Here is a 13,002-nt window from a genome sequence, read left to right on the forward strand (position 1 = left end):
GTAAACTGAGTTTAAGTGTGAGAGAACCTCCTCACACTTATCTCAAACCATCTTAGGATCTCTTTGTGACCAGCTGCATGGTGAAGAGATGAGAGCCTGGTGTCACTGTAAGAAAAAATGAGTCAAGGTAGTGTGACCTCCTTCCAAGTCAAGGTGAAGGGTGGGTCCATAGCTTGTCTTATACATAACTGGTGTTGTGAGTGAGGCACTCCTGCTCTCCTTCCCCTCTTCTCTCCAGTTCCCTTTGCCACCCCCCCCCACATTCCTTCTGTTACCCACCTTCCTCCCTTTCCCTTTTTTACCTCTCTCTTCTTTCTTCTCCACCCCTCCTTTTTCCCTCCTCCCTTACCCACCTTCCTCCCTTTCCCTTTTTCACCTCTCTTCTTTCTTCTCCACCCCTCCTTTTTCCCTCCTCCCTTACCCATCCCCATCCCCTTCTACCTTTCCCTTCCTTTCCCTCCATGCCATGTTCCTTTTCCTTGTTCCATTGCTCTCCAAAATCTTGAATGAGTGTCCTCCAACAGAAAAGCTAAGATGTGGGAAATACATCAGAATGTTAATAATAGTTATCTTTTTATTAAATTGTCCTTTTCCTTGTGATCCTCTACTTTCTTCTATGATAAGCATCCCTCTTTTATAGTCAGGAGAAAAGGCTAGATTTTTATAGTATAACACACTTTAATATTTATTTATTTTAGGTTGCAATACAAGAACATGAAAAACAGTATCAAATGAAGTGATCATTTTCAGTGAAAGGGAAGGTAGAACACAATACAAAGAAAACACGGTATCTTTAGTTTACAATTACACAATATAAGATGAAGAAACTTTTTCAAAAATACTATGTTATATTAACACCTCAGTGGTAAACAATAACATCATTATGATTAAATTTATAGGCCACTATATGTCACATACACAAGGTCTCAGTTGAATCAAATGTGGTCTTTTCACATTAGATGTATGCTAATCTTTTTCAAGCAGTCAAACTTCAAAATACACTGTTTTATTTACTATAAGTACTGGATTTCTATAGCAAACTAATGAAGGCACAGCTAGTGCAAGCAGATTTAAACCCTTAGTCTTATGGGCTGGAAAAAAGAAAAAAATAAAACACTTGCATTGGTACTTCATGAACTTTTTTTTTCAAGCAAATATTTGTTTCAGTCAACAATTCTGACAGTTTCACAGCTACAGTCTAACAGAAACATGACCAAAGGACATCACAAAAATCAACACTGTGTAGCACCAAACTAACATGCTTTAGATAATTGACAACAGCTTACATATTTTGAAGAATATTATACTACAACAGCCTAGATAGAATAAACTGGCACTTAGACACTTTTTAGGACTATTTTTAAAATATAGACTACCAAGAAACCACAAAAACATGACTATAAGGAATAATAGTGTTCAGGTTACAGGTCAGGGTTTTACTTTTTTCAAGGCTGTATGAATCTGCTTCACTTCTTGAGATTTTAAGATTCTTGAAAAATCTTTCAGATTGACTTATTTTCTGTATTTCTTGTTTCCATAATGCTTGCCAAATTGATAGTAGGTACCATTGACTTCTCCAGTATAGTAATAGATTGATTTCAGGATGACATTATCATGTAAAATCTGCCCAATTTCAAAGTCCTCATCCAGGATAGCATCTTCTCGTGGTTCCAGCTTCCCAATCATAGGAATCTCAGGAGGACTAAAGAAGTTGAAGAATGATGCATTAGGAACCACTCTTGGCTGGATTTCAATTTCTCCAGTAGCAGTTGTGCGACTCTGGGTAGTTGTCACAGTAACATCTTTTCCTCTTCTCCAGTCTATCTTGCAGCCTTTGCAATCTTCAATTTCCCATCCCCAAGAAAAGAAGGGATCATTGTGATCTGGTTTTGACTTTATTATATATGTCTTCACCAGCACCTCATTTCTGAAGTATGGGTTGGGTAGAAAATGAAATTCAAAGGTGTAACTTACAGGCTGGCCAGGTTTTGAGAACTTCAGGCTAACATCCGACAAGAACTTCAGAATGGGCTCATCATACTTCTGAATCATAGGCCCGAGCTTGTCAACATTCTTTAAAACAATCAGCCAATAGTCAGGAATGCCTTTAGGGTCTTCTCTTTTAGGCTTTCCCTTCCTAGCTCTTTTAAGATCTACACTGTCCTGAAGCCTTTCCTCAGGAACTCTTTTATGAGCCTCTCTTACTGCAGCCCTTGCCTTAGCCTCTGTTGCTTTAGGCTGTTCTTTATCATCTGCCTTTACCTGGGGGACTTCTTTAGGATCTTCTTTTACTTCAGGGGTTGCCTCCATACAGTCTTTAGAATCTGCTTTTTCTTCAGCCTTTACCTCAGGAATTTCTTTAGGAACTTCCTTTTCTTCATCCTTCACCTCAGGAATTTCTTTAGGAACTTCCTTCTCTTCAGCTTTCACCTCTGGGTTTTCTTTAGGGTTTTCTTCTTCCTCACCCTCTAAGGGAGGCATTTCACTAGGGGTGTTATCCTGCACCTCCTCATCACTGCTGAACTCCTCATCCTCTGAATTCCATTCACATTCTTCTTCTGTAGGCTCGTATTCTGCATTGATGATTTGAAACCGCCTATCATACAGAGGCTTGTTGAGTTCAGCATATTTTCTTTCAAGATCATGAATTGCTTTTAAGAACAGGGTATCTACCTTGTCACATTCATCTTGAATGTTTCTAAGCGCTTGCACACGATTTCTAACTGCCTGAGGCAGCCTATCCACGAAATTTGTTCCCAACGGAGCCCGCCGCGCCCTTCCGGAAGGCTCAGGTACCCTCTTCTTTCTATACAAGCGGCTGCGGCTGCTAGTGCTGCCGCTGCTGCTGCTGCTGCTGCCGCTGCCGCTGCTGCTGCCACTAGTGCTGCTGCTGCTGCTGCTGTCACTAGTGCTGCTGCTAGAGCTACTGCTGTCAGATTCTTCCCCAGAATCACTAGTCGAGCTAGCCATCTCCTCTTCGGCAACCCCACGGGCGACAGGTTCCGAGACCATTTTAAAATCTGCTTCTGCCATCTTGCAAGCCTACAAACTATACCAGGGAGACCGCGCGACCAGAGATGGGCAGAAAATGACTCACGGATGCTTGAGTGGCGGCGGCGGAGGCCCGGGCTGCGGAGGTGGCAGCGGCGATGGCAGCAGCGGCGCAGAGCGGAGCTGGAGCTGGGGATGCAGAGGCCGGCGCTGAGGTGGCAGCGGCAGTGGAGGCCTGGGCGACAGCGGTGGCGGCAAGGCCTCTCCCGGCTGCAGCTACAGAGTGCCGAGATGTACCGCAGCCGAATGGCGCAGTATGAGACCCCGAGATCTCTTCTCGTTTTAGATCGCGAGCCCCCTCCCCTTGCAGTCAGACCTCCCGTTAATTTCGTTCCCAGTGTGCCTTTAGTTCGCTCCTCATTTGCTGGTCCACCTTAATTGACAAACCGTACGCCCAACGAACGGCCAAACGCCACTACTCCTGGCTCCGCCCACCTTCCCAGACGTCGCTCGCTGGCTGAGGTGCGACCCCCTGGAAGGTGTCCCCCTGCCCCCCAAAAAGTCTATATTTATAGTTTTATAATTAAAAAAGAAAAAAAAAGCGTAGACATGAGGTAAAAATACCAGCCATAGTTCCTAACAAGGGCAAAAGAGGCGTGTCTTCCTTCTCCCATCCGCCCACCCTGAATTCCCGTTTAGTTTGTCACGGGTCTCTTGACAAAAAGCTGTAAAAAAAAAAAAAAAAAAAAAAAATTGAATGAAAATGGTCCAAATGGCGTCATTGGGTAGTGTGACTATGGACGATTTAAAAACAAAACGATTTTCTCTAAATATTCTATGAGCATGCATTTTTACACTGGATAAAAAAGGGGAGAGTCGGTTATTGGCAGAGGAGGGAGGGACTAGACAGCAGGCGTATTGCATTCCACGAAGCTGATTTAATAAGTGCTGTCTGTGATGTTTGGCAAGCCTGGTTTATATCCATCTACAAGGTTTGCGAACCCATGTTGCCGTGAGTCAGTTACACCATTTTTATTATATTTCTCTTTTTAGGCTGGCATATTATATACCCCAACCTTGCTGCTAACTTGCCACGTAGCCCTTCTCAATGCTTGTAACAACCTTGTAGATAAAACAAAGAGGTATTAAATGTTAGGTAGTATTGTTTTAAAAGCAAATGATTTGCGTTATACTTTTGTGCAGCAGGTTTCAATTCCAAGAACAGTGGGATGGGAGGGGGAATTTGTGCTAATGAATGTGCATCTTCTGTCAGTGTATGCGATGTCATCTGCCACCAATTTCCTTCTAATGTTGTAAAATTCTAGCCATACTATAGTATGATTTACAAGTCCAGTAATATGTGAATAAACTTTTGCAAAATGAAGTTTAAAAACGGGTATTTGTTATTTTTATTTACAGGATTTTTTTTTCTGCTACAGAACAACTCCCTTGGTACAATAAAAAAGACGAGTATTTACTTTTCATTGAAAGGTAAGGATCATATTTAGCACATTTTAAAGAATGACAAAAATTACTCATCTCCATCTGAATAAAAGTTTACAGGATACAGTCATTTAAAGATTTATTTTAGAGAATTATCTTGATAATTCTATGGAAACAGGAAAATCCACAGAGGTAATTTGGCATACTAATGTAGACAATTACATATTTAACTGCATTAACTATCTAAACCTGGTCATAGAATACAAGTGGTAAATTAAAATATGAAATATGATAAATTATTCATTTCAAATGAGGGAATGTATTAGATTAATCTTTATAGAATTTGTGCTTTGTCATGTAATCACGTTTTTTAAAAGTTAGGAAACGCTTTTCTGTTTCATAAATGCATTTACTTTTATTGTTTATCTCTAATTGTCAAAGTCTGTGAACATTACAAAGATAAAACAATATAGAAAATTCCAACAGTAGTAAAAACACACAATCTTAACCACCAAATGATAAGAATTACTAGCATTTTGATGCACTTCCTTCCAGAAATTTCCTTGTGCATATACATACCTGCCTATTTATGTATACTGCTTTATCTATGTGACACCATATTATGTTTTGTAATCTTTTCATTTAATTTATCAATTACTAGTGGCTATATTTTCATGGCAAATGATCGACATCTTATTTTTAAGTAAGTGCATATTCCATGGAAATAATTGCCTTAATTTATTTGACCAGATTCCTGTTATAGGGTGGCCATTTCTATACCATCTCTCCCCTTAAATACGTACTATTTTCCTGCTATAATCAAAGTGTCCCTGGATACCTAAAGCATGTATTTCTATGCACTTGTGAAAATTGGTCATAAGATAAATTCCTAGAAATGGATGGCTTGGGGATGATCATTTCATATTATGAAATTATTATTGTATACATATTGCCAAACTCTCTGCAGAATTATTATCACAATTTACAGTTCCAACAGTGCATAAAGTTCATTTTTTTGTTATTCAACTAATATATTTTTGTGCCTGTCATATGCCGGGCAAATGTGGTAGAGGATTGTAGTATAATGGTGAATGAAATTTACTAAGTGCATATCCTTTCGTTGAATAATTTTAATCAAAACATATGTTATAGAAACAATGATTTACATCATTGGTGTTATACCATAAATATTGTTCTGAAACTTACTATTTTTATTTTAAATTATGGAGATTTAAAAAAATGTATGCTCTTATGTTTTAAACTTTGTAGCATTAGGAATTAGTATTTTAGAGTCAGTCACGAGTTAGGGATCCAGATTTTTAAAATATTTATTTTTATTAGCTAGCTAATTCTTCTGGTACCATTTATTTGGTAATCTTTCTATCTCCTGCTTACTTGAAATGCTATTTTGATCACATTAAATAAATTGCTTGGGTCTGTCTCTAAATTCTTTTCTGATCCATTGGTCAGACGTTTTCTGCAAACAACTAATGAGTCGGTTTTAAGATAACTTTACATTTTGTGAAGATGATATGTGTTCATTGATAAAGTCAGACAATACATTGAAATACAAAGAAGAAATTAAAAGTAACTCAAAATACCACTGAGAAGTAATCACTACTTACATTTGTAATCAACATCTCCAAATTAATTTATCAATATTATGTATTCGTATTTCTTAGATTAGTGGTAAGATTGTCTTTTCATATATTTATGTTTTTTTTGAGAATTGTCCATTCATATTTTTTTTCCACTGAATTAAGCAAGAAATTAATCAGTGGTGAAATCCTAAAGGTAAAATGATTTTGGCCTTGACTTACTTAAGACAACTATGATTTCTTCAGGAAATAACGCATGATATTGGGCAAATGTGACTAAATTACTTTCAGTTACTTTCATATTAAAATTGGTTGGTTTTTTTTTTTTGGATACTTGCGGGGTTTTTTGGATGCTTTTCAAGGATTACAGATTACTACTTAACCACTCACACTGATCCTGGAAAAGTTTGGAATGGAACATGGAGATGAAAAATAGAAAAACGCTTACAAAAACATCATACAAAAATAATGTACTAATCAACAATTGTTATTTTCAATTTGGAATTATTTTTTCCAGATATAGGCAATGAAAATGGTTGAAAGTAGATGACTTTTTCTAATCACAATTCTCTACTTTAGTTGTGTATACATAAGTATCTTGTAACACACTTATTTTTGTAGCCTTTTTTTTGGTCAATTAGTTTATTTAATTTTATGTAGTAGGTATCTAAAAGAAAATAAGCTTTTTCTTCATAATCAATTTAATTGATGCATTATATCCTATTTGTTCTACTGTGAAATATAAGTATTAGTTTTATCATATCATATGCTTGTTTTTCTTAATAAGATTAGATATAAATTATTTGCATAGTGATATGTTTTTTGTTCAATTAACAGATGATTTTTTGGGGGGGGCTAAATGTTCATGCTTCTACATGAGATGATACATAACACAGAATCTGATAGTATACTCAGACTGAACATAGTATATTAACATCTGTTGATACCTCCCTTAATATGAACATACACACAATCCCTTCCACCATCCACTCCTACCACACAAACACACAAGGTATATAATGACAAGTGTAGCAGCATTATCTTTTTTTGTAGGTATCTAAGAAGCAAAGCATTGCAAGTTCATTTATTTTTGAATGACTTCCTCCTGTTCTTCTTGGACAAGTTGTATCTGAATACACAAGTTAATTCTTTTTTAAAAACCATTTTATTGATGGATAATAGGCACACAATAAATGTGTGTATCTGTGAAAGTATCACCACAGACAAAATAATGAAAATTGTGTCATCCCTGAAAGTTTCCTCATATGCCTTTGAATCCCTCCTCTTGTCCCTAGATATTCACTGATCTGTTTTCTGTTCCTATAGATGAATTTGCATTTTCTAAAATTTTATATAAGTGGAATAATGTAGTATGTTCCTCTTTTTGCCTGTCTTTGCAGACGTATTTTGAAATTTACCCATGTTGTTGTGTGTATCAGGAGTTTATTTTTCCTGTTTACTGCTGAGTAATTATTCATTACTTGGCAATACTACAATTTGTTGATGGGCATTTTTGTTGTTTTGAGTTCTGGGCTACTACAAATAAGGCTGCTATGATCATTGGTATATAAGTTTTGTATGGACATATGTTTTAATTTCTTTTAGAAAAATACATAGGAGTGGAATGACTGGATCACATGGTAGGCATATGTTTCACTTTTTAAGAAATTACCTGTTTTCCAAAGTGGTTGTTTTGCATTTCCACCAATAGTGCTCACATTTGATATGGGCAGTGTTTTAAAAGTTAGCCATTCTAATAAGTATTCAGTAGTATTTCATTGTGATCTTAATTTATATTTCTTTGATGACTAATGATGTTGAATACCTTTTCATGTGCTGATTTGCCATCCACATATCTTTTTTGGTGAAGTGACCATTTGTATTTTGTCCATTTAAAAAAAAGGATTGTTGTTTTATCATTAAGTTTTGATAGTTCTTTATATACTCTGGATGCAAGTTCTTTATCAGTTATAGCTTCGGCAAATATTTTCTCTCAGACTGTGTATTTTCTTTGCATTCTCTTAAGGGTGCCTTTTACTGTTTTTAAAGAGGAAACGTTAGTAATTTTTATATTGATACATCATATTTTGGGGGCACATGTGATTTCAATACATGAATACAATGTGTAATGGTCAAATCAGGGTAATTGGGATAAGAAGTTTGCAATTTTGATGAAGTCCAGTTTATCTTGTTTTTCTTCTATGGAGCATACTTTGTGTGTCATCTCTTAGAAATCTTTGCTTAACCCAAAGTCACAATTATTTTCTTCCATTTTTTTTAAGTTTTATACTTTTAGGTTTTGCATTTAGGTCTGATACATTTTTGCAAAAAGTACAAGGTATGGATTGAAGGTTTATTTCTTTTGATATAGATATGCAGTTGTTCCAGCACTATTTGTTGAATAGACTGTCTTTTCACCACTGATTTGCCTTTGCACATTGGTCAAAATTAGCTGTCCTTGTATGTGTGGGTCTATGTTGGAAGCTCTAATCTGTTCCTTTGTGTACTGATTTTAATGACACAATCGGTAGTTATCCATTTGTTAGATGCATTTGGGAAAGAATGAGAACAAAATTGTGTGATAACAGAATTTCATTACAATGGAGACAGTCACAGGAGCTGGATCTTCATCCTTGACCTTTCACTTCAGCTCCCAACTATGTGAGATAAAGGGTCAGATAACAGCAGTAAAAACCTAGAAAAGAAATAACAAAAAGAAACATAAATGTTCTTCTATTTTGTGGAGTTGCCAGTGTGTAGATGTCCATAGCCCAGCCACAAGAATGGTAGTTAGCATTATTCAGGAGCACAAATAATGCCCTTGTTTTTCTCACTCCTGATAAAGAGAGACCTGCTTGCAAAAATGGAAATATTGAATAGAAAGTATCTTTAAGCTGTTAATAAATTATAGTTAAAAAAAGAATAGTAATAAAACATTGGTTGTTATGATGTTACTATTATTAATAGTAATAAATAAAACATTGGTTGTTTTATAACATTTCAAACCATAGCAGTGGTTTTCAAACAAAAATATTTCATTTTATACTTATTCCCATAATACGGATATACTCAAATTAACAGAATATGGTATGTTGTTATAGATTTTTATTTTTTAAGGAAACATTTCTGAATTGCGTTTCTAGCAATATACCCTTAACTGCATGGAGTTTAAAAGGGAAGTTTAATGCAACATAAGATAAGGAAAATTGTTTCCCAATTTGGATATTTAACATAGCGCTATTTTTTAAAGAAATTTTAATTGTCGTGTAAAAATTACATATATTTTGCCATATAACATGATGTTTTGGTATATGTATACATTGTTGAATGACTAAATCAAGCATTTTAACATATATATTACCTTAAATACTTATTTTTTTCTGGTGAGAACACTCAAAATCTCTCTTACCTCATTCCTGTCTAACTGAAATGTGTCTTTTTTTTTTTTTGAGACGGAGTCTCGCTTTGTTGCCCAGGCTGGAGTGCAGTTTGTGATCTCGGCTCACTGCAACCTCCACCTCTCAGGTTCAAGTGATTCTCCTGCCTCAGTCTCCCGTGTAGCTGGGGCTTCAGGTGTGTACCACCACTCCTGGCAAATTTTTTTTTTTTTTTTTTTTTTTTTTTTTTTTTTTTAGTAGAGACAGGGTTTCACCATATTAGCCAGGATGGTCTCCATCTCCTGATCTCGTGATCCGCCCACGTTGGTCTCCCAAATTGCTGGGATTACAGGCATGAGCCACTGCACCAGGCCATGTTGTTTCTTTTGACAGTATCTCCTCAAACCCCCAACTCCCAATTGTCTAGTAACCACCCATTTTACTCTTTGTTTCTATGAATGTGACATTTTTATGCTCCACATGTAAGTGAGATCACATGGTATTTGTCTGTGCCTGGCTTATTTCACTTAGCATATTGTTCTCCAGATTTGTCTATGTTGCCACAAATGACAAGATTTCCCTTTTTAAAGTCTGATCAATACTTTACTGTGTATACATACCATATTTTCTTTATCCATTCATCAACTGATGGACACTTAGGTTTATTCCATATCTTGGCTATTGTACCTAATGCTGCAATGAAAATGGGAGTACAGATATCTCTTCAATGTATTCATTTCATATCCTTTGGATATATCCTCAGTACTGGGATTACTAGGTCATATGGTAGTTCCATTCTTACAGTAGTTTTGAGGAATGTCCATACTGTTTTCCATAATGGCTATACTAATCCACATTACCAGCAACAGTTTACAAGGGTTAACTTTTCTCCACATCCTCACCAACACTTACCTTTCGTCTTTTTGATAATAGCTGTCCTAACAGGCATGAGATGATATCTCATTATGGTTTTAATTTGCATTTACCTGATGATTAGTGATGTCAAGTATTTTTTCATATACCTATTGGCGATTTGTATGCCTTTTGAAAAACATCTCTTCAGATCTTTTACTCATTTTTAAAAAATTATGTTTTTTAAAATTACTGAGTTGTTTGAGTTCCTTATATATTTTGAATATTTAACTCCTTATCATATGTTTGGTTTGCAAATATATTCTGCCATTCCATACGTTGCCTCTTTACTCATTTACTTCCTTTATTGTGCAAAAACTTTTTAGTTTGATGTGATGCCTTTTGTCTATTTTTGCTTTTGTTGCTAATGCTAGTTTTGAATGTACAAACAGCGTACATTTTTCAAAAATGTAAAACCACATCACGGAAGAATACTTTTACAAGGGTAATCAAGAAGTTTTTGCCTGTAGTACTCATCTGAAGAATTTCCATCCTACAGTTCAAATAAAGCAAGCCTTTTTATTGCAAGTTTGAAAGTATTTTATTTAATTTTACTATAAAGGAAGGAAAAATCCAAAGACTTTGAAAAATGGACAATGTTTACAATATATATAGACATATCTTATGTGCATATGATATATATGTATATATCTTATATGATATCTTAGATATATTCTATCTATCTATCTATCTATCTTTGCAATGGCTATTTCCCCATTTTGCAATTTATTTGGACAAAATGGAGGAAGCCCAAAGTGACATTTTCTGCTGATTTTTTTCCAGACTATCCAAATATATTTAATTAATTTCATTAGGTACCTCCTCTCAGAAAAAAATTAGTTGTTCTCCATTCTGGCAGATGTTTCTATGAAAGTATATGTTTAGTAAGTAGTATAGACTAATGCTTCAGCAAATCTAGTATTGATACTTTCAAGGTGATGATAGCTAACACTTCACAGTTCTCTAAGAAGTGAGTAAACAAACAAGATGTCAATGAACTAATTGTTGCTTTTGGTTAAAAAATCTGCTTGTCAGAGAAAGAAGAAATAGAGGCCTACATTCTCTAGATTCATTACTTTGATTTAGCAACTGTCTTAAAACAGGTGTAAACAAAATTTTAAAATTATAATATTGACCACTTTTGTCTGTCTTCTCTTATAAGCAGCATTTGTCTATCTAAAAGAATAAGCATTTTTTTGTTTGTTTAGAGGTAACTGGATACCTTAATTAAAACTGTTTCATTATCTACATCATGAGAATGTGTTTAGCCTTCTTTGTAAGAAAGATTAAATATGACATGACAAGAGAATTACATAAATGATTAGACTATCTGACCAATCTGCTTGTAGCAGCCCCCAAACTGCCCCTTAGCCTCTCAGATATGCTATACATAGTTCTTTGAAAGGTCTTTCTGAAAACACTTATATCCTTGCCCTAATCCCAAATTTTTAGTGATACTTCACTGTCTTGAATCAAACCAGTGTATAAGTACAAGCTGTGTCCTTTACCCTCCAGTGACCTTGGGCACATTTCTTAACTCTCTATGCCTCAATTTCCTCATCTGTAGAATGGGGATAATAATAGTACCCATCTCACAGAGCAATGGTGAGCTTGAAATGACATAATACATGTAAAATTCTGATAACATAGTGCATGTCCAAACAGTTTTTACTAAACTTATCTTCTCCAGGAATAGTTACCCAGTGGAACATAGTTCTTTAACTCTTTCTTTCCTTCAGAGCTTATTTGCTTGGAGTGTATTACATTTTTGTGAGCTTTATGATAAACATTATAACAGAACCACATAGGTCATTTATTGTGTGTACACACACATGTTCTTTTCCTATGTATATTTTAAATTTACCTAGGAAAAGGACCAAGATGTTTTCTTATTTATAATCCTCTGTCCTTGCTCAGAGTATTGCTCTGCACAAGAATACATTTAGTACTGTACTAATTAACTTCTTAAACAAATGAACTGGCTTCCTTACAGCAGTACCATTTTTTCTTTTTTTGAGACAAAGTTTTGCTCTTGTTGCCCATGCTGGAGTGCAATGGTGTGATCTCGGCTCACTGCAACCTCCATCTCCCGGGTTCAAGCCATTCTCCTGCCTCAGCCTCCCAAATAGCTGGGATTACAGGCGTTCACCACCATGCCCAGCTAATTTTTGTATTTTTGATAGAGACGGGGTTTAACCATGTTGGTCAGTTGGCCTCGAACTCCTGACTTCAAGTGATCCACCTGCCTCGGCCTCCCAAAGTGCTGGGATTACAGGAGTGAGCCACCGCGTTCAGCCAGCAGTACCATTTTTACTTGCTGTTCAAATAAAATTCATTTTTAGCCTTTAGTTGCACTCTAATTTTATTTAACAGTTGTCTCTTAATTGTGCCTGATTTACTAATGTGTAATTGTCATGCAACAAATTACATTAGTTTACTAAATTTTCAGGTTTTAAAGAATTGGTGTTTTACCAACCAACTTCTAAATAGTAACACCTCACAAACTATTAATAGTTAGGAGGACACACAGAGTCTTCAGAAGAAAAATTTTGAAATCTAATGATGATCCACATTTAATATTAAATTAAAATGTCTGTTTATTTAACCCTTTCATTTCATTAGTATTTTCTTTCTAAAGGACAGTATTTTAGATAAGTATTGCAAAATTGCTTTACATGTAA

General features: G+C 35.5%; 2 protein-coding genes across 5 annotated transcripts in view; one reads left to right on the plus strand and one right to left on the minus strand.

Moving 5' to 3' along the window:
• Positions 1 to 658: 658 nt before the first annotated feature.
• On the minus strand, positions 659 to 3,033 carry NAP1L3 (nucleosome assembly protein 1 like 3). The gene has a single exon (XM_001136245.5). The coding sequence runs from the start codon at positions 3,031 to 3,033 to the stop codon at positions 1,513 to 1,515; it is 1,521 nt and encodes a 506-aa protein (XP_001136245.1). The 3' UTR covers positions 659 to 1,512.
• Positions 3,034 to 3,438: 405 nt separating this feature from the next.
• FAM133A (family with sequence similarity 133 member A) overlaps positions 3,439 to 13,002 on the plus strand; it is a 39,429-nt gene continuing 29,865 nt past the window's right edge. The window contains exons 1-2 of one of the 4 annotated variants that reach the window (XM_016943931.3): positions 3,439 to 3,513; positions 4,411 to 4,482. The gene's annotated coding sequence lies outside the window, so the exon portion shown is untranslated. Of the gene's footprint in view, positions 3,514 to 3,688; positions 4,004 to 4,410; positions 4,483 to 13,002 lie in introns of those variants that run through there. The other 3 variants (XM_016943929.3, XM_016943930.3, XM_016943933.3) reach the window with 3 other exon arrangements.

Source organism: Pan troglodytes, chromosome X (assembly GCF_028858775.2).
Source record: "Pan troglodytes isolate AG18354 chromosome X, NHGRI_mPanTro3-v2.0_pri, whole genome shotgun sequence".
Lineage (NCBI taxonomy): Eukaryota > Metazoa > Chordata > Mammalia > Primates > Hominidae > Pan > Pan troglodytes.

Bases quoted from the DNA above. Each gene is read 5' to 3' on its own strand.
- NAP1L3 (XM_001136245.5), bottom strand. From the start codon at position 3,033: ATGGCAGAAGCAGATTTTAAAATGGTCTCGGAACCTGTCGCCCGTGGG.